Source organism: Vipera berus, assembly GCF_964194415.1.
Source record: "Vipera berus genome assembly, chromosome: 1".
Taxonomy (NCBI): Eukaryota; Metazoa; Chordata; class Lepidosauria; order Squamata; family Viperidae; genus Vipera; species Vipera berus.
In genome coordinates, this window is record NC_138202.1 from 7,827,269 (window position 1) to 7,851,355 (window position 24,087).

At 50.4% G+C, this 24,087-nt stretch overlaps 1 protein-coding gene across 1 annotated transcript in view; it reads left to right on the forward strand.

Moving 5' to 3' along the window:
* Window positions 1-24,087, forward strand: part of TLE2 (TLE family member 2, transcriptional corepressor) — a gene marked incomplete at its 5' end in the record, with an annotated part of 68,350 nt that overhangs the window by 15,481 nt on the left and 28,782 nt on the right. The window contains 4 exons of the mRNA XM_081321053.1: window positions 4,867-5,056; window positions 8,682-8,698; window positions 11,248-11,337; window positions 15,419-15,463. Of these exons, the coding sequence (XP_081177179.1) occupies window positions 4,867-5,056; window positions 8,682-8,698; window positions 11,248-11,337; window positions 15,419-15,463 (342 nt within the window). The remainder of the gene's footprint in view (window positions 1-4,866; window positions 5,057-8,681; window positions 8,699-11,247; window positions 11,338-15,418; window positions 15,464-24,087) is intronic.

The following is a 24,087-nucleotide window of genomic DNA, read 5'->3' on the forward strand; positions in this document are numbered from 1 at the left end:
TTCCTCCTTCTCTTTCCTTCCACCCCTTCCTCTCTCCTTTCCTTCCTTCGCCTCCCTTCCTCCCTCCCTTCCTCCTTCCCTCCCTTCCTCCTTCTCTTTCCTTCCACCCCTTCCTCTCTACTTTTGCTAAGCACATTGATCTGTGCTTAGATTGTAAGCCGCCCTGAGTCTTCGGAGAAGGGCAGGATATAAATGGGATTAAAATAAAAAATAAAAAATAAAAAAAAATACTTTCCTTCCTTCCTTTCTGCCTTCCTTCCTCCCTCCCTCCCTGTCTGCCTGGCTGCCTTCTTCCCTTTCTCCCTTTCTTTTCTTCCTCCCTCCCTCCCTTCCTCCTTCTCTTTCCTTCCTCCCCTTCCTCTCTCCTTTCCTTCCTTCCTCCCTTCCTCCTTCTCTTTCCTTCCTCCCCCTTCCTCTCTCCTTTCCTTCCTTCGCCTCCCTTCCTCCCTCCCTTCCTCCTTCTCTTTCCTTCCACCCCCTTCCTCTCTCCTTTCCTTCCTTCCTCCCTTCCTCCTTCTCTTTCCTTCCTCCCCTTCCTCTCTCCTTTCCTTCCTTCGCCTCCCTTCCTCCCTCCCTTCCTCCTTCTCTTTCCTTCCACCCCTTCCTCTCTACTTTCCTTCCTTCCTGCCTTCCTCCTTCTCTTTCCTTCCTCCCCCTTCCTCTCTCCTTTCCTTCCTTCGCCTCCCTTCCTCCCTCCCTTCCTCCTTCTCTTTCCTTCCACCCCTTCCTCTCTACTTTCCTTCCTTCCTCCCTTCCTCCTTCTCTTTCCTTCCTCCCCCTTCCTCTCTCCTTTCCTTCCTTCGCCTCCCTTCCTCCCTCCCTTCCTCCTTCCCTCCCTTCCTCCTTCTCTTTCCTTCCACCCCTTCCTCTCTCCTTTCCTTCCTTTGCCTCCCTTCCTACCTCCCTTCCTCCTTCTCTTTCCTTCCACCCCTTCCTCTCTCCTTTCCTTCCTTCCTCCCTTCCTCCTTCTCTTTCCTTCCACCCCTTCCTCTCTCCTTTCCTTCCTTCGCCTCCCTTCCTCCCTCCCTTCCTCCTTCTCTTTCCTTCCACCCCTTCCTCTCTACTTTCCTTCCTTCCTTCCTTCCTTCCTCCCTTCCTCCTTCTCTTTCCTTCCACCCCTTCCTCTCTACTTTCCTTCCTTCCTCCCTTCCTCCCTTCCTCCTTCTCTTTCCTTCCTCCCCCTTCCTCTCTCCTTTCCTTCCTTCGCCTCCCTTCCTCCCTCCCTTCCTCCTTCCCTCCCTTCCTCCTTCTCTTTCCTTCCACCCCTTCCTCTCTCCTTTCCTTCCTTTGCCTCCCTTCCTCCCTCCCTTCCTCCTTCTCTTTCCTTCCACCCCTTCCTCTCTACTTTCCTTCCTTCCTCCCTTCCTCCCTTCCTCCTTCTCTTTCCTTCCTCCCCCTTCCTCTCTCCTTTCCTTCCTTCGCCTCCCTCCCTCCCTTCCTCCTTCCCTCCCTTCCTCCTTCTCTTTCCTTCCACCCCTTCCTCTCTCCTTTCCTTCCTTTGCCTCCCTTCCTCCCTCCCTTCCTCCTTCTCTTTCCTTCCACCCCTTCCTCTCTACTTTCCTTCCTTCCTCCCTTCCTCCCTTCCTCCTTCTCTTTCCTTCCACCCCCTTCCTCTCTCCTTTCCTTCCTTCCTCCCTTCCTCCTTCTCTTTCCTTCCTCCCCTTCCTCTCTCCTTTCCTTCCTTCGCCTCCCTTCCTCCCTCCCTTCCTCCTTCTCTTTCCTTCCACCCCTTCCTCTCTACTTTCCTTCCTTCCTGCCTTCCTCCTTCTCTTTCCTTCCTCCCCCTTCCTCTCTCCTTTCCTTCCTTCGCCTCCCTTCCTCCCTCCCTTCCTCCTTCTCTTTCCTTCCACCCCTTCCTCTCTACTTTCCTTCCTTCCTCCCTTCCTCCTTCTCTTTCCTTCCTCCCCCTTCCTCTCTCCTTTCCTTCCTTCGCCTCCCTTCCTCCCTCCCTTCCTCCTTCCCTCCCTTCCTCCTTCTCTTTCCTTCCACCCCTTCCTCTCTCCTTTCCTTCCTTTGCCTCCCTTCCTCCCTCCCTTCCTCCTTCTCTTTCCTTCCACCCCTTCCTCTCTACTTTCCTTCCTTCCTCCCTTCCTCCTTCTCTTTCCTTCCACCCCTTCCTCTCTCCTTTCCTTCCTTCGCCTCCCTTCCTCCCTCCCTTCCTCCTTCTCTTTCCTTCCACCCCTTCCTCTCTACTTTCCTTCCTTCCTTCCTTCCTTCCTCCCTTCCTCCTTCTCTTTCCTTCCACCCCTTCCTCTCTACTTTCCTTCCTTCCTCCCTTCCTCCCTTCCTCCTTCTCTTTCCTTCCTCCCCCTTCCTCTCTCCTTTCCTTCCTTCGCCTCCCTTCCTCCCTCCCTTCCTCCTTCCCTCCCTTCCTCCTTCTCTTTCCTTCCACCCCTTCCTCTCTCCTTTCCTTCCTTTGCCTCCCTTCCTCCCTCCCTTCCTCCTTCTCTTTCCTTCCACCCCTTCCTCTCTACTTTCCTTCCTTCCTCCCTTCCTCCCTTCCTCCTTCTCTTTCCTTCCTCCCCCTTCCTCTCTCCTTTCCTTCCTTCGCCTCCCTCCCTCCCTTCCTCCTTCCCTCCCTTCCTCCTTCTCTTTCCTTCCACCCCTTCCTCTCTCCTTTCCTTCCTTTGCCTCCCTTCCTCCCTCCCTTCCTCCTTCTCTTTCCTTCCACCCCTTCCTCTCTACTTTCCTTCCTTCCTCCCTTCCTCCCTTCCTCCTTCTCTTTCCTTCCTCCCCCTTCCTCTCTCCTTTCCTTCCTTCGCCTCCCTTCCTCCCTCCCTTCCTCCTTCCCTCCCTTCCTCCTTCTCTTTCCTTCCACCCCTTCCTCTCTCCTTTCCTTCCTTTGCCTCCCTTCCTCCCTCCCTTCCTCCTTCTCTTTCCTTCCACCCCTTCCTCTCTACTTTCCTTCCTTCCTCCCTTCCTCCTTCTCTTTCCTTCCACCCCTTCCTCTCTCCTTTCCTTCCTTTGCCTCCCTTCCTCCCTCCCTTCCTCCTTCTCTTTCCTTCCACCCCTTCCTCTCTCCTTTCCTTCCTTCGCCTCCCTTCCTCCCTCCCTTCCTCCTTCTCTTTCCTTCCACCCCTTCCTCTCTACTTTCCTTCCTTCCTTCCTTCCTTCCTCCCTTCCTCCTTCTCTTTCCTTCAATCCCTTCCTCTCTACTTTCCTTCCTTCCTTCCTTCCTTCCTCCCTTCCTCCTTCTCTTTCCTTCCACCCCTTCCTCTCTACTTTCCTTCCTTCCTTCCTTCCTTCCTCCCTTCCTCCTTCTCTTTCCTTCCACCCCTTCCTCTCTCCTTTCCTTCCTTCGCCTCCCTTCCTCCCTCCCTTCCTCCTTCCCTCCCTTCCTCCTTCTCTTTCCTTCCACCCCTTCCTCTCTACTTTTGCTAAGCACATTGATCTGTGCTTAGATTGTAAGCCGCCCTGAGTCTTCGGAGAAGGGCAGGATATAAATGGGATTAAAATAAAAAATAAAAAATAAAAAAAAATACTTTCCTTCCTTCCTTTCTGCCTTCCTTCCTCCCTCCCTCCCTGTCTGCCTGGCTGCCTTCTTCCCTTTCTCCCTTTCTTTTCTTCCTCCCTCCCTCCCTTCCTCCTTCTCTTTCCTTCCTCCCCTTCCTCTCTCCTTTCCTTCCTTCCTCCCTTCCTTCCTCCCTTCCTCCTTCTCTTTCCTTCCTCCCCCTTCCTCTCTCCTTTCCTTCCTTCGCCTCCCTCCCTCCCTCCCTTCCTCCTTCTCTTTCCTTCCACCCCCTTCCTCTCTCCTTTCCTTCCTTCCTCCCTTCCTCCTTCTCTTTCCTTCCTCCCCCTTCCTCTCTCCTTTCCTTCCTTCGCCTCCCTTCCTCCCTCCCTTCCTCCTTCCCTCCCTTCCTCCTTCTCTTTCCTTCCACCCCTTCCTCTCTCCTTTCCTTCCTTTGCCTCCCTTCCTCCCTCCCTTCCTCCTTCTCTTTCCTTCCACCCCTTCCTCTCTACTTTCCTTCCTTCCTCCCTTCCTCCTTCTCTTTCCTTCCACCCCTTCCTCTCTCCTTTCCTTCCTTTGCCTCCCTTCCTCCCTCCCTTCCTCCTTCTCTTTCCTTCCACCCCCTTCCTCTCTCCTTTGCTTCCTTCCTCCCTTCCTCCTTCTCTTTCCTTCCTCCCCCTTCCTCTCTCCTTTCCTTCCTTTGCCTCCCTCCCTCCCTTCCTCCTTCCCTCCCTTCCTCCTTCTCTTTCCTTCCACCTTCCTCTCTACTTTCCTTCCTTCCTCCCTCCTTCTCTTTCCTTCCTCCCCCTTCCTCTCTCCTTTCCTTCCTTCGCCTCCCTTCCTCCCTCCCTTCCTCCTTCTCTTTCCTTCCACCCCCTTCCTCTCTCCTTTCCTTCCTTCCTCCCTTCCTCCTTCTCTTTCCTTCCTCCCCTTCCTCTCTACTTTACTTCCTTCCTGCCTTCCTTCCTCCCTTCCTCCTTCTCTTTCCTTCCTCCCCTTCCTCTCTACTTTACTTCCTGCCTGCCTGCCTTCTTCCTTCCCTCTCTCCCTCTCTCCCTTTCTTTTCTTCCTCCCTCCCTCCCTTCCTCCTCTTTCCTTCCTCCCCTTCCTCTCTCCTTTCCTTCCTTCGCCTTCCTTCCTCCCTGCCTTCCTTCCTTCCTTCCCTCTCTCTCTCCCTCCCTTTCTCTTTTCTTCCTCCCACCCTCCTTTCCTCCCCTTCCTCTCTCCCTCCCTCCCTCCCTCCCTCCTTTCCCTCCCTCTTTCTCTTTCCTCCCTCCCTCCCTCCCTCCCTCCCTCCCTCCCTCTCTTCCTGGCACTTTTGGCAGCATAGCTGGCTGAGGAATTCTGGGAGCTGAAGTTGTCAAGGTTGCAGACCCCTGTCCTAGGGGTTTCTTTTTTCTTTCTTTTCTTTTTTCCAGCAGCAGCAGTTACAACATCTCTCCCATCCGGCCCCTCCTGTTCCCTTGACCCCCCACCTTTCGGGGTCTCAGGCTTCTAGCTTGGCTGCGGTCAGCACGGCCTCTGGGCTGCTGGCCCTCTCGGGGACGTTGGGGGCTCAGAGCATCCTTAGGACTAAGCAAGCCGGGCAGGACTCCGAAAACAATCCAGGTAAGAGGGGGAAACTGGGGGAGGGGGAAATTGATGGGTGGCCTGAGGAGTCTCTCTCTCTCTCTCTCTGGTTGGCGTTGCAAGCTGTCCATCCGAAGGGGGCGGGTGCTTAAAAAGAGAGCAGCACTTTGATGGTGGGGATATTTGCATAGCCCCGCCCTAGGGGGGAGGTTTAATGTAACCCATCCACTTTATTTGCATGCCTCCTGCACTCCCTCCCCCCACCCTCCATCTCTGCTTGTGGCAACATTCACACATGACTCTATGCTGGCTTAAGACTTGCTAGAGTCCCTGGAAGTTGGAGGATATCTCAGTGTAATAAATAATAATTACTGGAAACGGTGTCGTTTGGTTGGTAGGAACCTATCCGTAATTGAAATGCACGGTATAAATCAGGCTGCAGGTTTGTTCTCAACTTATGACCTCGATCGGGAACAGAATTTTCGTTGCTAAGCAAGGCGGTTTGTTAAGTGACTCGGACCTGATTTTGTGACTTTTTTTTTTTGCCACGGCTGTTAACGAATCACTGCATTTGTTAAATGAATCAAGTAGTCATTAAGCGAATCCGGCTTCCTCCTTTGACTTTGCTTGTGGGAAGCCGGCTGGGAGGGTTGCAAATAGTGATGACGTGATCCTGGGATATCCTGTCTCTGTTTTTAATACTTAGGTCTGGAGGTCAAAGTGTGAATTCTGTGCTTTTAGTGGAATTGGAACCTAATTGCCTTCCTTCCCCTCCTCTGTGCTACCTTCTCTTCTCTTCTCTTCTCTTCTCTTCTCTTCTCTTCTCTTCTCTTCTCTTCTCTTCTCTTCTCTTCTCTTCTCTTCCCTTCTTCTCTCCTCTCCTCTCTTCTCTTCTGTTCTACCCTCCCTTCTCCTACCCTTCTGTTCTTCTGTTCTCTCCTTTGTGCATTCCTTCCTTCCTTCCTCTTCTACCTCTCCTCCTTTCCTATCTCTCCCATCTCTCTCTCCTTCCTTCCTTCCTTCCTTCCATCCATTTCTTCCTTCCTCCCTCTCTTCCTCCCTCCCTGTCTTCCTCCCTCCCTCCCTCCCTCCCTTTGATCTATTCCTTCCTTCCTTCCCTCCCTCCTTCCACTCCTTCCTGTCCTTTCTTTCTTCCTTCTGTTCATCCATCTTCCTCTCTCCCTTCCCCTCCCCTTCCTTTCCCCTCTCCTTCTTCCCTTCCCTCCCCTCTTCCGTTCTCTCTATTTTTCCTTCCTTCCTCTTCCATTCCCTTCCCCTCCGCTCCCTCCTTTCCTTCTCCTCCCTGGCCCCTCCCTCCCTTCTTTTCTCTCCCTCCTCTTCCTTTCCCCTCTCCTTCCCCCTTCCTTCCTCTTCCCTTCTCTCTATTTTTCCTTCCTTCCCTCCCCTTCCCCCTTCCTTCCTTCCTCCCTCTTTCTTCCTTTCCCTCCTTCCTTCCTTCCATCCATCCATCCGTCCATCCACCCACCCACTTCTCTTCCTTCTGTCCTTCTTTCCTTTCTTCCTTCTATTCACCCGTCTTCCTCCCTCCCTCCCTTCCTTCCACCCATCCATCCCTTCTTTCTGTCCTTCTTTCAATTCTTCCTCCCTCCCTCCCTCTTTGTGTTAAGATCAGAGACTTTGCACCCCTTACAGAGAGATGTCTGCCCGCTGCTTGTTGCCTAGTTTTTGCTTGCTGATTTGTGCTTGTCTAGAAGGGTTAATGGGTTAGGACGCTGAGCTTGTCAATCAGAAGGTCGGCAGTTTGGCGGGTCGAATCCCGAGTGCCGCGTAGCAGAGTGAGCGCCTGTTACTCGTCCCAGCTTCTGCCAACCTAGCAGTTCGAAAGCACGTAAAAATGCAAGTAGAAAAATAGGGACCACTCCGGTGGGAAGGTAACAGCGTTCCATGCGCCTTTGGCGTCTAGTCATGCCGGCCACATGACCACGGAGACGTCCTCGGACAAGCGCTGACTCTTCTTCGACTTTGAAATGGAGATGAGCACCGGCCCCTAGAGTCGGAAACAACTAGCACGCATGTGCGGGGGAACCTTTACCTTTACCTTTTTAGAAGGGTGAGCAAGAGACCGCTTGGGCAAAAGGCACAGGCGGGCACGAGAGTGATCCTGTGTGTGTGTGTGTGTGTCTGTATGTGTGTGTGTCTGTGTCTGGAGCCAGCCCAGCTGGCCCTCCACAACCTGCCTTGCAGGCCTTGTGGAGAGTGTGTGTGTGTGTGTGTGTGTGTGTGTGTGTGTGTGTGTGTGTGTAAGAGACCGTATTTCCCCCCCACACACACACACACTCTCCGGTTGTGAATTGCCTGGCCTGCAGGCCCGATCAAAGGCAGCCTGCTTGGCAAGCCTCTTTGCAAAAGCTTTCTTGGCCCAGATGCATTCTGGGACGTCATCCAGCACCCTCCCGCCCGCCGGCTCTTTTTGGCTGGCGTCCCTCTTTAATCTGGAGGGAGCTAAAAGCTTTTGTCCCTTTCTCTTTCAACCTCCGTGCCAAAGTTGGGAAGGAGCCCAACGAGTGATGTTTGATGGCGAGGCGCCTTCCCCTCACAGTAGCGGCCCATAATTTTGGTTTAATGATGGTCTGATCGCCTAGGGCAGGGGTAGGCAACCTCGGCTCTTTTATGACTCATGGACTTCAACTCCCAGAATTCCTGAACCAGCATGAGGGAAACTTTGGCCCTTCATAACTCGTGGACTTCAACTCCCAGAATTCCTGAGCCGGCATGGCTCAGCATGGAAACCTCTCCATTTCCCCTCAGCGTGGCTGGCTGAGGAATTCTGGGAGTTGAAGTCCACGAGTCATAAAAGAGCCGAGGTTGCCTACGCCTGGCCTAGGGCGAGGAGGAGATCCTAGGTGACCAGACAGGATCGCTTTGGATGCCAGCTGGAAAATGCCGTTTTTTTGGTTTTTTAAGTGGGCCTCACACTCACAATGTGCCACATGCCCCAGTTTCCCTTCCCTTTCTCCCTCTCCTTGCAGACAGAAAGCTAATATAGGTAGTCCTCGACTTACAACAGTTCGTTTAGCCACCGTTCAAAGTTACAACGGCACTGAAAAAAGAGACTGGTCACCATGTCACATTTACGAACTTTTCAGCATCCCCCCCCGTGGTCACGTGACCAAAATTTGGACGCTTGGCAATTGACTCTTTCTTTATGACGGTCGCAGTGTCCCGGGGTCACGTGATCCCCTTTTGCGACCATCTGACGAGCAAAGCCAACGGGGGAAACCAGATTCGCTTAACGACAGTGTTACTTAACAGCTGCAGCGATTCACTTAACAACCGTGGCAAGGAAGGTCGTAAAATGGGGCAAAACCCACTAAACAAATGTCTCACTTATCAGCGGAAATTTTGGGCTCAGTTATGGCCGTTAAAGTCGAGGACTGCCTGTACTCAGTAAGCATTGGATGGTGGGAACATTTCATAAAATACACTATTTTTTATTCTATTTTAATAATAATAATAATAATAAAATATTCTATTATTCTATTCTATTTTTATTTTATTTTTCCCTAGCAATTCTATGCTGTTGCATTTCAAGCCAACTCTGGGCACATTTTTAGTCTGTGTGTGATCTTATCACTGCAAAGACCTAACTCCATGTTTTTCCCCCCATCTTTTTGCTTCCCTGAAATAATGGATTGCGTTCCAGGGAACCCACAAAGTCGGGTAAGCCTAAGAAATTGTGTCTATGCTTGGGGAAAACAGTGGGGCCCTTTGGGGCGGCCCCAAAGTGCTGATCCTCGGGTCACAATGTGTGCGAGAGCCAGTTTAGTCTAGTGGTGAAAGCACCAGGATAGAAACCGGGAGACCGTGAGTTCTAGTTCCGCCTTAGGCATGAAAGCCATCTGGGGGACATTAGGCCAGTCGCTAGGAGACAGTGAGTTCTAGTTCTGTCTTAGGCATGAAAACCAGCTGAGAGATTTTGGGCCAATTCACCAGGAGATGGTGAGTTCTAGTCCCACCTTAGGCATGAAAGAGAGCTGGGTGACTTTGGGCCAATCATCAGGAGACTGTGAGTTTTAGTCCCGCCTTAGGCATGAAAGAGAACTGGGTGACTTTGGACCAATCACCAGGAGATTGTGAGTTCTAGTCCTGCCTTAGGCATGAAAGAGTGCTGGGTGACTTTGGGCCAATCATCAGGAGACTGTGAGTTCTAGTCCCGCCTTAGGCATGAAAGAGAACTGAGTGACTTTGGACCAATCACCAGGAGATTGTGAGTTCTAGTCCCACCTTAGGCATGAAAGAGAGTTGGGTGACTTTGGGCCAATCATCAGGAGACTGTGAGTTCTAGTCCCGCCTTAGGCATGAAAGAGAACTGGGTGACATTGGTCCAATCATCAGGAGACGGTGAGTTCTAGTCCTGCCTTAGGCATAAAACCCGGCTGGGTGACTTTGGGGTACTCATGCTCTCTCCGCCAAACCCACCTCACAGGGTTGTTGTGGGACTAAGGAGAGGAGGAAGGAACGTTAGGTATGTTTGTTGCCTTGAGTTACTTATAAAGTAATAAAGGTAGGATAAAAATCTGATGAATAATAATATTAGTAAATAATAATATAGGGGAACCTCAGATAATCAGTCCCGGGTTTTTTCAAGTCTCTTCTCGTCTGCTTAGAAAATGGAACCAGGTTTTGGGTGGCTGGTTCTGCAAAGCATGCACACACACAAACACACAGATACCGCAAACTCACAACACTTTGGGAAAAAAAATACCTGACCAGGTTTTATTTATTATTCATTTATTACATTTATTGGCCATCCATCTTCCCCCAGGGCAACTCTGGATGGCCTACAACAGGGGTCTTCAAACTTGGCCCTTTTATGACTTGTGGACTTCAACTCCCAGAGTTCCTCTGCCTGGCTGAGGAATTCTGGGAGTTGAAGTCCACAAGTCATAAAAGGGCCAGGTTTGAAGATCCCTAGCCTACAATTTTGTTTTACATGAGGTTTTGTATCGTTCTACTGTAACTTTATATTCTTCTCATTGGTTGACAGTTCCTGCTTCCTGTCTCCTGAATGATTTTGAATGGCTTTCACATTGAATCAGAAAAAAAACCATTTTATAATAGATGTAGGTGGCCTGTCTGAGGTGAGAGGGGTGATCACAGGCTGTAGGCTGGTGAAGATAGATTACAGATCTCAGGATTCCCAGCCCATGCCAACGATGGCTGAACTGCTTGAAGACCCTTTGGTTGTAATTCAACCAGCTGGAGAGGGCTTTGGATTGAAGAACCTAATAGAACAGTATTTCTCAATCTTGGGCACTTTGAGATGGGTGGACTTCAACTCCCAGAATTCCCCAGCCAGCATAGGGAGTTGAAGTCCACCCATCTTAAAAGTGGCCAAGGTTGAAAAACATTGACTTACTTCAGGGGTCTTCAAACGGCCCTTTTATGACTTGTGGACTTCAACTCCCAGAATCACATGCCTGGCTGAGGAATTCTGGGAGTTGAAGTTCACAAGTCATAAAAGGAACAAGTTTGAAGACCCCTGCCCTAGTTGGTATCTTTAACAAAGCAACTCCCAGAATTCCCCAGCCAGCAGACTGGGCTGGGGAAAAGTAATCTTGTCATTAAATATAGCCACCGTCCTATGTTTAGGAGCAGGTCTCCAACTTTAAGACTTGTGGACTTCAACTCCCAGAATTCCTCAACCAGCCATGCTGAGGAGAATTCTGGGAGTTGAAGTCCACAAATCTTAAAAGTGGCCAAGGTTGGAGACCAGGGGTCTTCAAACTTGGCCCCTTTTATGATTTGTGGACTTCAACTCCCAGAATTCCTCAGCCAGACATGCTGAGGAGAATTCTGGGAGTTGAAGTCCACAAATCTTAAAAGTGGCCAAGGTTGGAGACCAAGGGTCTTCAAACTTGGCCCCTTTTATGACTTGTGGACTTCAACTCCCAGAATTCCTCAGCCAGCCATGCTGAGGAGAATTTTGGGAGTTGAAGTCCACAAATCTTAAAAGTGGCCAAGGTTGGAGACCAGGGGTCTTCAAACCTGGCCCCTTTTATGACTTGTGGACTTCAACTCCCAGAATTCCTCAGCCAGGCAAACGGCTGAGGAAATCTGGGAGTTGAAGTCCACAAGTCATAAAAGGGGCCAAGTTTGAAGGCCCCTGTGGGAGACCCCTGACTCAAAGCACCAGAAATGGACCTCTGTTTTCTCGAGGCTTGTTTCCGTTCAGTCATTTGCCCCCTTCGCTTCTCCGCAACCCACAGAGCAATTCCGCGTCTCCTCCAGAGAGCCCGCAAGATGAAGAACGGCGGGAAGACAGCAGGGGGAAGGGCAAGCCGCCGGACAAGGAAGAGGTGGGACGTTATGTGAGTGTCTCTTTTTAATACTGAGGGAATTTTTGTCCTGACGAAAGGCGGGTGTCTGGCTTGAGCAGCCCCAAATAGCTAAAAATAGCATGGTGCAGCAGTTAGAGCAGTGCTTCCCAAACCTGGTTAAATTGTACAAAATTGGGTTAAAAGTGCTTTTCTTTGAGACATGACGCCATTACCTATCACAACCGGGACATTTAAATTATAGGCAGTCCTCGACTCACGATTGGTTGCTTAACAGCCGTTCAAAGCTAAAAAAAAAAAAAGCTGTAGGCAGTCCTCATGTTACGACCACAATTGAGCCCAAGATTTCTGTTGCTAAGCGAAACATGTTTTAAATGAGTCTTGCTCCATTTTGCGACCTTTCTTGCCACAGTTGTTAAGTGAACCACTGCACTTCTTAAGTTAATAATAATAATATTGATGATGATGATGATGATGATGATGATGAAAGGCACCTTGGAGGTCATCTAGTCCAACCCCCCTACTCAGGCAGGAAAATAACACGGTTGTTATGTAAAGCCGGCTTCTTCCTTAACTTTGCTCGTCAGAAGGTCGCAAAAAGAGATCATCTGACCCCGGGACACTGCAACCGTCATAAATACGAGTCAGTTGTCAATTGTTTGAAGTTTGATCCTGTGACCATGAGGATGTTGCAACAGTCGTAAGTGTGAAAAACGGTGCCGTTGTAACTAAACAAACTGCTGTAAGTCAAGGATGTATAAACCGTCCTCAAAGTTATGGCTGCTGCACGGCCCCCTTGCCACATGATCACATTTCTGGTGCTTGGCAACTGGCTCAGCTTTATGACCAATTTTAGTATCCCATAGTCACTTGAGTGTGATTTGTGACTTTTTCCCTTTTTCCAGCAGAGATATGGCCAAAAAATGACCTTTGGATATGCTGGATTTGCTTAGTAGCCACATGGTTCCCTCAATGACCATGTGGTGACCCGCTTATCAAACATCTTTAAAATGGTCATAAAATCGAGTCAGGTCACATAGCGACCCAGTTGATGCTTGCAATGACTTATAACCAAAATTCTAGCCTCAATTGCAGTGATTAGAATAGATTAGATTAGATTGGATTGGATTGGATTGGATTGGATTGGATTGGAATGGAATGGAATGGAATGGAATAGAAAGAATAGAATAGAATAGAATAGAATAGAATAGAATAGAATAGAATAGAATAGAATAGAATAGAATAGAATAGAATAGAATAGAATAGAATAGAATAATAAGATAGGATAGGATGGGATACAGAATGAATAGAATAGAATAGAATAGAATAGAATAGAATAGAATAGAATAGAATAGAATGGAATGGAATGGAATGGAATGGAATGGAATGGAATGGAATGGAATGGAATGGAATAGAGTTACAGAATAGAATAGAATAGAATAGAATAGAATAGAATAGAATAGAATAGAATAGAATAATAAGATAGGATAGGATGGGATACAGAATGAATAGAATAGAATAGAATAGAATAGAATAGAATAGAATAGAATAGAATAGAATAGAATAGAATAGAATAGAATAGAATAGAATAGAATAGAATAGAATAGAATAGAATAGAATAGAATAGAATAGAATAGAATAAGGAATGGAAGAATAGAATAGAATAAGAATAAGAATAAGAATAGAATAGAACAGAACAGAACAGAACAGAACAGAACAGAACAGAACAGAATAGAATAGAATAGAAGCTGGAAGGGACCTTGGAGGTCTTCTAGTCCAGCCCCCTGCTTGAGCAGGAGAACCTATGCCATTTCAGACAAGTGACCGTCCAGTCTCTTCTTAAAAACCTCCAGTGATGGAGCGCCCACCATTTCTGGTGGCAAGCTGTTCCACTGGTTAATTGTCCTCACTGTTAGGAAGTTACTCCTTGATTCCAAATTGCTTCTCTCTTTGGTCACTTTCCAACCATCGTTTCTTGTCCTGCCCTCTGGTGTTTAGGAGAATAATGTGGCCCCCTCTTCTTTGTGCCAGACCCTCAAATACTTGGAAGACTGCTATCAATACTGGAGTAGGACTACCTGTAACTTAAAGATTGCCGCATGTACCAAAGTGTAATTGAAAACACCCCCCCAAAGCATTCCTGTTAGGATGAACTTACCAATGATAATTTGTTGAAATGGCAGAGGTCACTCCGTGCTGTTCTTTTCACAAGGCGGATAGTCCTCAGTTTCCAACTGTCCCTTTGAAGTTATGACGGCACTGAAAGCAGTGACTGACTTAGCCGCTGTAGTGCTTCACTTAACGACTGTGGCAAGGAAGGTCGTAAAATGGGGCAAAACGGACTGAACAACTCTCGCCCTTAAGCGGTGGAGATTTTGGGCCCGACGGCGGTCGTAAGTCGAGGACCGCCCGTAAGATAGGAAGACCTTTGGTTGCCATCGTTCAGCGACCGTCACAAGGCTGCGGAAAGATAGGAATCACAAGGTCAAAAGTTGGATCAGCTTTTCCGATGAAGCCCTGAATTACAACCTAGGATTAGGATCCAGGCCCGTCCGAAGGTCCAACTGGGCAGCCAGGCTCATTAGTGGGAGCCACTGTTCACTTCAGTCAGATTAGAGTGCTAATTTGCTTTGAAATAGACGGGGGGGGGGGAAGGGGGGTGCTTGGAGGTCTGAGGGATTTGCTACTGACTTCCAGCGGCTTGATTAATTGGTTAGATACCATCAAGTTGGGGCCGCCTCTTAGCAACCCCCATATATATAGTTTACTTTCCCCCCCCCCAGGAGATGCAGTTTTTTTCTGCTGGAAAAATAGAGAGTGGGGCCACATGGAGCCAGAGGTTTACCCCACGGATTTATACCCAGGGGGGGGGGGCGGGCATTAAGCAGTGGGGAAAGTTTCCTTTCTGTTTTCATTTGAAGCATCTTGTCAAAGATGGGGCAAAGCTGATGATTTTCCTTCTTTCCCTCCTTTACTCCCTCCCTGTTTTTCTCCCTCCCCTTTTCCTCCATCCCTCCCTTCCTTCCCTTCCTCCTTCCCTTCTTTCTTCTTCCCTCCTTCCTTCTTTCCTCCCCTCCCTCCCCTTTCTCCTTCTTTTCTTTCTGCTTTCCCTCCCTTCTTTCTCCTTCCTTCTTTCCCTCCCTCCCCCATTTTCCTTCCTTCTTTCCCTCCCTCCTTTCTCCTTCCGTTTTCCTCCCCCTCCCTTTTCCTTCCTTCCTTCCTTCCTTCCTTCCTTCCCTCCTTTCTTTCTCCTTCCTTCCTTCCTTCCTTTCCTCCCTCCCCATTCTCCTTCCTTTCTTCCTTCCTTCCCTCCCTCTCTCCTTCCTTCTTTCCCTCCCTCCCTCATTTCCCTCCCTCTCTCCCTTTTTCCTCCCTTCCTTCCCTCCTTCCTTTCTCCTTCCCTGTTGTCCTCCCTCCCTCCCTTTTTCCTTCCTTCCTTCCTTCCTTCCTTCCTTCCTTCCTTCCTTCCCCTTCCCTCCCTCGCTTCTTTCTCCTTCCTTCCTTCCCTCCCTCCCTCCCTCGCTTCTTTCTCCTTCCTTCCCTCCCTCCCTCCCTCGCTTCTTTCTCCTTCCTTCCTTCCCTCCCTCCCTTGCTTCTTTCTCCTTCCTTCCTTCCCTCCCTCCCTCCCTTCTTTCTCCTTCCTTCCTTCCTTCCTTCCTTCCTTCCTTTCCCTTCCCTTCCCTCCCTCCCTTCTTTCTCCTTCCTTCCTTCCCTCCCTCCCTCCCTCGCTTCTTTCTCCTTCCTTCCTTCCCTCCCTCCCTTGCTTCTTTCTCCTTCCTTCCTTCCCTCCCTCCCTTCTTTCTCCTTCCTTCCTTCCTTCCTTTCCCTTCCCTTCCCTTCCCTCCCTCCCTTCTTTCTCCTTCCTTCCTTCCTTCCCTCCCTCCCTCCCTCCTTTCTCCTTCCTTCCTTCCTTCCTTCCCTCCCTCCCTCCCTCCCTCCTTTCTCCTTCCTTCCTTCCTTCCTTCCTTCCTTCCTTCCTTCCTTCCTTCCTTCCTTCCTTCCTTCCTTCCTTCCTTCCCTCCCTCCCTCCCTCCCTCCCTCCCTCCTTCCTTCCTTCCCTCCTTCCCTCCCTCCCCATTTCTTTTTCCTGGCGGCCTTGCAGGAAAGCGATGGGGAGAGGAGCGATTGCAACCTGATTGTGGACGAGGTAAGTGGCGGTAGCCCTTCCATTCTGTGGGAAGCTTTGCCTCCTGCTGCAGGCAAGAGCAAACCTCGTGAGGTTTTCACACTAAATTATTCAGGAGCTTCAAAGCTGCTGGATTCCGGGCGGTTTCAACATCCATCGGCTTTATTTCTCCACGCAGCTTTGCACTCCCCCCCCCCTTTTAAAGTCTTAATTATACTTCGGGCTCATTCTGGGGGTCAGGCCAGCCACTTCGTTCTGGCAAGCTGAAAGCCGTGGCTTTTTGACCTGGGTGGGCTATTGCTCCCTCGGTGCATCTTTATCCCTGCAGGAACCTGGAAGCGTTTGCACCCTCCCTACCACCGTAGAAAACGCGAGACACGTTTGAGAATTTGCACCTGGATTTTTCTTCCCTTGTGCCAACTTGGTGCCCCACAAATACCCACTTGCAACCTCTGGAATCTGCCCCGCTCGGATAAAATCTCATCTAAACCCAAAGCCGGACTGAACACGTTACAAAATGAACATGAAATGTTTTGCTACCTAATAAAATAAAGTTCAATGTAGAGAAAAGTAAGGCTTTACACTTAGGCAAGAAAAATCAAATGCACAGGAATAGTATAGACCAGGGCTAGGCAACCTTGGCTCTTTTATGACTGGTGGACCTCAACTCCCAGAATTCCTGAGCCAGCCACGCTGAGGGGAAAGGGAGAGCTTGCCATGCTGAGCCATGCCGGCTTGGGAATTCTGGGAGTTGAAGTCCACAAGTCATGAAGGGGCCATAGTTCCCTCATGCTGGCTCAGGAATTCTGGGAGTTGAAGTCCACGAGTCATGAAGGGGCCGTAGTTCCCTCATGCTGGCTCAGGAATTCTGGGAGTTGAAGTCCACGAGTCATGAAGGGGCCGTAGTTCCCTCACGCTGGCTCAGGAATTCTGGGAGTTGAAGTCCACGAGTCATGAAGGGGCCATAGTTCCCTCACGCTGGCTCAGGAATTCTGGGAGTTGAAGTCCACGAGTCATGAAGGGGCCGTAGTTCCCTCATGCTGGCTCAGGAATTCTGGGAGTTGAAGTCCACGAGTCATGAAGGGGCCGTAGTTCCCTCACGCTGGCTCAGGAATTCTGGGAATTGAAGTCCACGAGTCATGAAGGGGCCGTAGTTCCCTCATGCTGGCTCAGGAATTCTGGGAATTGAAGTCCACGAGTCATGAAGGGGCCATAGTTCCCTCATGCTGGCTCAGGAATTCTGGGAATTGAAGTCCACGAGTCATGAAGGGGCCGTAGTTCCCTCATGCTGGCTCAGGAATTCTGGGAATTGAAGTCCACGAGTCATAAAGGGGCCGTAGTTCCCTCATGCTGGCTCAGGAATTCTGGGAATTGAAGTCCACGAGTCATGAAGGGGCCGTAGTTCCCTCATGCTGGCTCAGGAATTCTGGGAATTGAAGTCCACGAGTCATGAAGGGGCCGTAGTTCCCTCATGCTGGCTCAGGAATTCTGGGAGTTGAAGTCCACGAGTCATAAAGGGGCCATAGTTCCCTCACGCTGGCTCAGGAATTCTGGGAATTGAAGTCCACGAGTCATAAAAGAGTCAAGGTTGCCTACCCCTGGTATAGGCGGAACCTGGCTCAATAGAAGTAACTGTGAGAGGGATCTCGGAGTCCTAGTGGGCAATCACTTAAATGTGAGCCAGTAGTGTGCGGCAGCTGCCAAAAAAGCCAACGCAATCCTAGGCTGCATTAACAGAGGGATAGAATCAAGATCACGTGAAGTTCTAGTACTGCTTTATAAGGCCTTAGTAAGGCCACCCTTAGAATACTGCATCCAGTTTTGATGATCGTATTATAAAAAGTTGTGGAGACTCTGGAAAGATTGCAGGGAAGAGGAGCAAGAGATGATTAGGGAACTGGAGGCTGAAACATACGGTTGCAGGAATTGGGTATGTCTAGTTTAACGAAGAGAAGTGTGAGGGGTGACATGACAGCGGTCTTCCAGTATCTCAGGGGCTGCCCCAAAGAAGAGGCACTCAAGCTATTCTCCAAAGCACCAAAAGGCAGGTTATGAAGAGGTGGATGGAAACTCATCAAGGAGAGAAGCAACCTGGAACTAAGGAGAAACTTCCTAACAGGGAGAACAATTAACCAGCTTGCCACCGGAAGTTGTGGGGGCTCCTTCACTGGAGGCTTTTAAGAAGAGACTGGACAGCCACTTGTCTGAAATAGTTTAGGGCAGGGGTAGGCAACCCCGGCTCTTTTATGACTCATGGACTTCAACTCCCAGAATTCCTGAGTCAGCGTAGTTGAAGTCCATGAGTCATAAAAGAGCCGAGGTTGCCTACCCCTGGTTTAGGGTCTCCTGCTTGAACAGAGGGCTGGAATAGAAGACCTCTGTTATTCTGTTTGAAAACTCTCCCTACATTAGTGATCATTTAAAGTTGCAACAGCCCTGAATACAGTGACTTACGGCCAGTCCTTGCACGTATGACCGTTGCAATATTCCCCGCGGTCACATGATCAAAATTTGGGTGCTTGGCATCCCGGCATGTGTTTCCAACGATTACAGCAACCCTTGTGGGTTTATGTGTATGTGTGTGTGTGTGTGTGTGACGTGATCGCTAAAGATACCTTAACAAACACCTTGCTTAGCAATGCAAATCCCGGTCCCAATTGTCGTAAATTGTGGACTACCTGAAGCGGAATCTACAATTAACAATTATAGATTGCCAATTAAGTATCTTAATTAAGTTTAATTCCACTGGTTAATTGAGAACAATTAATCAGTGGAAGGGCTTGCCTTCACAAGTGGTGGGTGCTTCATCACGGGAGGTTTTTAAGAAAAGAGTGGACAGCCACTTCCAGCTCTGTTCTGATTGATTGATTAAATATTGCACTGAGCAAGGAGGGTTGGACTAGATGACCTCTGAGTCTCCTTCTAGTCCGTGATTCGGTAGACACTGAGTTAACCTCTCTTTCTGGCTGTGCACGATTAATGAATCAGCCCAAAGATCTGGATTGTAACATATCCAGCTAAGCCACCGAAAAGCTAGAAGCAATCAGAGTTAAAACCAACCAATGGATAGTGCCACTATAGCTCTTTTTTTTATCTTAACCTGGTTAAATGCACCTGTGGGAACATAGCTAGTGATGGACCACTGGCGACCATAACCTTTTTCCTCCGAAAAGACGAGAAACCAGCGTGGTACATTGGATTTCTTTGGAATTTCTGCAGGAAAAAAAAGAAAAGGAAAGGGAAATAATATTAGTTTTTGCGTTCTGCAGAAATGTGTCGGAAAACATTTTCTCCCCGTCGGTCCCGGGAGAATCTGGAATGATTAAAACTGAGAAAAGAAACTTTAATATGTAGGCATTAATGCGGCAGTCTGGGGTTGGCTGGGAAGAGGGAGCGAGGCGTGCGAGCTGGCAAGACACCAGAGATCTGTCTTTGGAGGTTTTCTCAAAACGCCGGGTTGGAAAATAAAATGTGTTGCTTGCGGATGGATGCCTGTGGATTCACAGGAAGCGTTTAATCCCCGGAAAAACGGGGGAAAACGGGGCCGAGAGAAAAGGGACATTTTTCAAGAAATGGGAATTACCGTAACTACTTTCTGCCAGAATTAGGGAGGTGAGGTGCTGGGTTAAAGTACAGGGAGTCCTTGACTTACAACAGTTTGTAAGTCCCTTGTCCACATCTCAGCCCAAGAGGTAACAGCAGCATGCATTGCAACTTCCTTGCCCTTTCCCCCCTCCCTTTTGCTTTTCTTTCATTCCTTTCTTTCCCTTCCTTCCTTCCTTCCTTCCTTCCTTCCTTCCTTCCTTCCTTCCTTCCTTCCTTCCTTCCTTCCTTCCCCTTTTTCCCCTCCCTCCCTCCAAGTTACAATGGCACTGAAAAAAAAGTGACTTATGACCATTTTTCACACTCACGACCATTGCAGCCTCCTCGTTGACACGTGATTTACATCCAGATGCTTGACAACTGACTCATACTTATGACGGTTGCAGCGTCCCGGGATCACACGATTCCCTTTTGCGACCTCCTGACGAGCAAAGTCAGTGGGGGAAGCCGGATTCACTTAACAAGGCTATTACTAATTTAACGACGGCAGTGATTCACTTAGCAACGTGTGGCAAGAAAAGACGTTAAAAAATGGGGCAAGGCTCACCTAACAGGTGTCTCGCTTAGCAACATACATTTTGGGCTCCATCGTGGTCGTAAGTTGAGGACTCCCTGTATCTCTCTCTCTCTCAAGTTTTCAGAGGCCTTCTCCCCCTCACACACACACCCCCGGCCCGAGCAAAAAGAGGCTTCTGGTTTTCCACTTCATTTTGGGAGAGCTTGAGAATTCCTTCCAATTTCCTCCTGGTGGTGATTTGAGTTCAGGGTGTCGCGGAAGGTGGTGGATGGGGCGACTATGGCTGCCAGAGATATTTCTCCCGCTCTTGACAGCCCAGCCCCACCCAGCAGCTGTTCCCCTTTCCCCAAATTCCCCTCCTGGGGTCTTCCCATAGGGCTGAATGAAAGCGGGCGGGAGAAATGAGTGGGCCAGGAAAGGAGGGGTATTCACACCCCGCCCCTTGCCCACATCTCCGCCCATACGTCACAACTTCCTGGCTTTCTCCTCCCCCCTCCCTTTTGCTTTCCTTTTCGTTCCCCTTTTCCCCTTCTTTCCTTCCTTCCTCCACCCCTTTCCCCTTTTTCTTTCTTTTCTTCCTCCCTCTCTCTCTTTCTCTCTTTCCCTTTCTCTCCTCCCTCCCTTCCTCCACCTACTTTCCTATTTCCTCGCTCCCTTCCTTCCTCCCTCCCTCTCTCCCTCCCTCCCTTTCTCTTTCTTTCTTTCCCTCTCTCTCTCTCCCTTCCCTCCCTCCCTCCACCTCCTACTTTTCTGTTTCCTCGCTCCTTTCCTCCCACCTTCCTATCTCCCTTCCTCCCTTTCTCTTTCTTTCTTTCTCACCCCTTCCTCTCTTCCTCCACCTTTTACTTTCCTGTTTCCTCCCTCCCTCCCTCCCTTCCTTCCTTCCTTCCTTCCTTCCTTCCTCCCTCCCTCTCTTTTTCTTTCTTTCTCTCCCCTTCCTCCCTTCCTCCACCTCCTACTTTCCTTTCTCCTTGCTCCATTCCTCCCTCCCTCCCTCCCTCTCTCCCTCCCTCCCTTTCTCTTTCTTTCTTTCCCTCTCTCTCTCTCTCTCCCTTCTCTCCCTTCCTCCACCTCCTACTTTCTTGTTTTCTCCCTCCCTCCCCCCCATCAAACCGAATGAGAAACAACAGGGAGAAAGTGCAGATAAATCTTCCTACAGGGCATCATTTCACCCTCTCTCAGGCCGCTCTTGTTTGGGCACAGCTAAGAGGCTTCTTCTGCCCCGCCTGTTCTATAAAATTGCTCTGCTTAATGTGGTGGTTTCGTTTTCGTTTTGTTTCTTTCCTCCCCTCCCACCACTTCAAAGCATTCTTGGCTTTTATTTTCCTTGGCACAAACAGAGACTGCACATGGTCGAGTTCCCTTTTTTTTCTGTTTACGCTGACGGAAAGGAAGAAAGACAAGGCAGAGAATGTGCACAGGCCCGTTCCCCAGAAGTTAAATCAACCTTCCATTATTGTTTGGTAGACCTCCAGATGTTCCAGTCCAACCTCCAGAAATTGCAGGGCTTGGCTCCTTCTTCTTTGGGGGCAGCCCCTGGGAGATTGGAAGACTGTCAGAACCTCGTCCTTCTCTTCATTTAAACTGGACGTACCCAATTCCTGCAACCGGTCTTCGTATGTTTGATCCTCCAGGCCCCTTAATCAGCTTTGTTGCTCTTCTTTGCACTCTTTCCAGAGTCTCAACATCTGCAGGATCCCCCTGGGGATACTTAATGACCCAGCTCGGGATTTCCATGATCAGCCCACCCCTCCCCCCCATTCACATGACTGCATTTCAGCCACTGGACTGCATTAAGATAAAAAAAGGTAAAGGTAAAGGTTCCCCCGCACATGCGTGCTAGTCGTTTCCGACTCTAGGGGCCGGTGCTGCAATGTTCTGCAAACCATAATGACAGCTGTCATAGGCCGCATTTACGCGGCCGCACTGACAGCTGTCAAATCTGACACATGCGCAGACGCTCCCGCAAGCACACGCGGCCGTTTGACAGCTGTCAAACGCCGCGCATGCGCACACAGCCGCGAACTGTCAAAACCGCGGCTATCCCACAGCGGCAGCCGCGAGCTGTCAAATACTGACGCATGCGCATTCACCACTCATCTGTCAAACTCGCGGCAACCCCCGGCGGCCGCCGCGAGCTGTCAAAGTTGGCGCATGCGCAGTCGCGGCGACAAGCTGTCAAACACCGGCCGCCCGCCAAAACCAGCTGACAGGATTCCCTGCCTAGTTACCTGCTAAGCGCTGTCGCTGGGGAAATTTCTGCCCTAACAGCTGACTGATTGGCCCCCTGTTTTGGAGGGAAAATGCGCCCAGCTGATTTGCTGTCCCGATAGACAGCTACCTATATAAGCATGCTGTTTTACCGTTCCCGTTGTCCGGGCTGACTAAATAAACCTGTTAACGAAGACGCGTCTCCCTTGTCCTTCCTGCCGCTAAACCACCTGGCGACGAGGATGGGATGCCGGTACTAGCCACGGGCCAGGAGTGTTGCTGTCCGGTCAACCGCTGAAGTCACTTGCTAAGTCACTGACCGGACAAGCCAACCTACCAGGCGCCCAAGTACCGCGGACCCGGAATGGCAGCCCTAGGACACATAAGGGAGTTCGACGTCCGGCACCCCGAAGGATGGGAGTCGCATTTGGGCCAGGTTGAGGGGTACCTCCTTGTAAATAAGATCACGGAGGACCGCCACAAGGCCGCCGCGCTCCTATGCCTGAGCGGGCCAGCGGTGTACGATATCGCCGTTGGCCTCTGCAGCCCGGACCCGGTCACCACCATTCCGTTTGCCGAGCTCACGGACCGCCTCAGCAAACACTTCGTGCCAAGGCGGTCCGAACTATATTGGCGGCTCTCGTTCGCCCGACGGAAGCAGCAGCCGGGTGAAACCACCACCGCTTTCATCGCGACCGTCAGGCACGCCGCCCGCAAATGCCATTTCCCCGACCTGGAGGACCGGATCCGCGATCAAGTTATCGCCGGTCTCCAGAACCCGCGCCTGCAGAGGAAACTTGTGGCGAAGCCCACAATGGACCTCGCAGAGCTCACGCTGGAGATAATGGCATACGAAGATAGCCACCGCGACGAAATCGAGCCGTTTGGCGAAAACCCGGGCAACTCTGTCCATCAGGCCAGGGAGCTCGGCCAGGGGCCGCCGGAGCCCGAATCCGGGGTCGATGCGATCCTCTCCCGCTTCAACCGGATGACCGCCGGCCGGGAAAGGAGCCGCAACCAAGACCGACAATCGGGCCCCAACACGAAGAAGCCGCAGACCAACGCCAGAGCAAAGTGTGCCAGTTGCGGCGGAAGCCATGCCCGAGCCACCTGCAGGTTTAGGAACGCAAAGTGCCACGGCTGTGGCAAGACCGGCCACATCCGATCAGCATGTCGCAGCCTAAACCGGGAGACCCTCCACGACCTTGACGAGATCCCCGCAGGTAGGACAGTCCCTCCCCGCCCTCAACCAAAGGTCATAGGGTCCGTTTGCTCCTTAACTAAAACCCCCGCTAACAACATCCCCAGAGCCAAAGTTAGGACGTGGGTCAAAATACAGGGAATCCCCTGTGAAATGGAGGTCGACTCAGGATCCTCCGTTTCAATCCTGTCAGGAGACACCCTCCAAAAGATAGCCACCAAAACAAACCACCACATTCCTATCCAACCCTCCAGGGTCTTGCTGGCAGATTTTCAAGGGGCGCAAATAGACTTAAGGGGACAAGCCGTCCTGAAAGTCGATTTTAAAAAATTCTCAGGCCACTTAACAGCCCAAATAACTAAGCAACCAAGAACTAGTTTAATAGGACTAGATTGGTTTGAGGCATTAGGCATTCGCCTCGAGGGAACAAACCGCATCCAAACCGACTCTTTAGATACTATCTGCAAAAAATTTGCGGATGTGTTTGACGGCTCACTGGGCAAATACAATGGCCCCCCCATCGACCTCAAGTTCAAACCAGAGGTCGGACCAGTTAGAATAAAAGCCAGGAAAGTTCCCTTCGCCCTAAAACCAAAAATAGACAAAGAACTAGACCGCTTGCTCAAACTAGGAGTCCTAGAACCCACTGACAGCGGAACTTGGGAAACCCCCATAGTGACACCTGTCAAACCCAATGGTGACGTCAGAATCTGCGCAGACTATAAAGCGACCCTCAACCGCGCACTCAACCCGCATGCGTACCCAGTTCCGTCAGTAAGAGATGTTCTATCGGAAATAGGGTCCGGCTCCATTTTCGCCAAACTAGACTTGGCACATGCCTTCCTGCAACTCCCTGTAACCAGGGAAACCGCAGAAGCCCAAACCATAGTGACGCACAGAGGGGCGTTCAGGGTGAACCGCCTCCAATTTGGCATCTCCGTGGCACCTGGAATATTCCAGGAAGTCATGGAGCGCACCCTCAAAGGCATCCCCGGAGTCTGCCCGTATTTTGACGACGTCCTCATCGCGGGCGATTCCACCCAGTCCCTAGCAACCAGGCTGCACGAAGTCCTCTCGAGATTCCGCGCAGCTGGTTTAAAATTAAAACGTGAG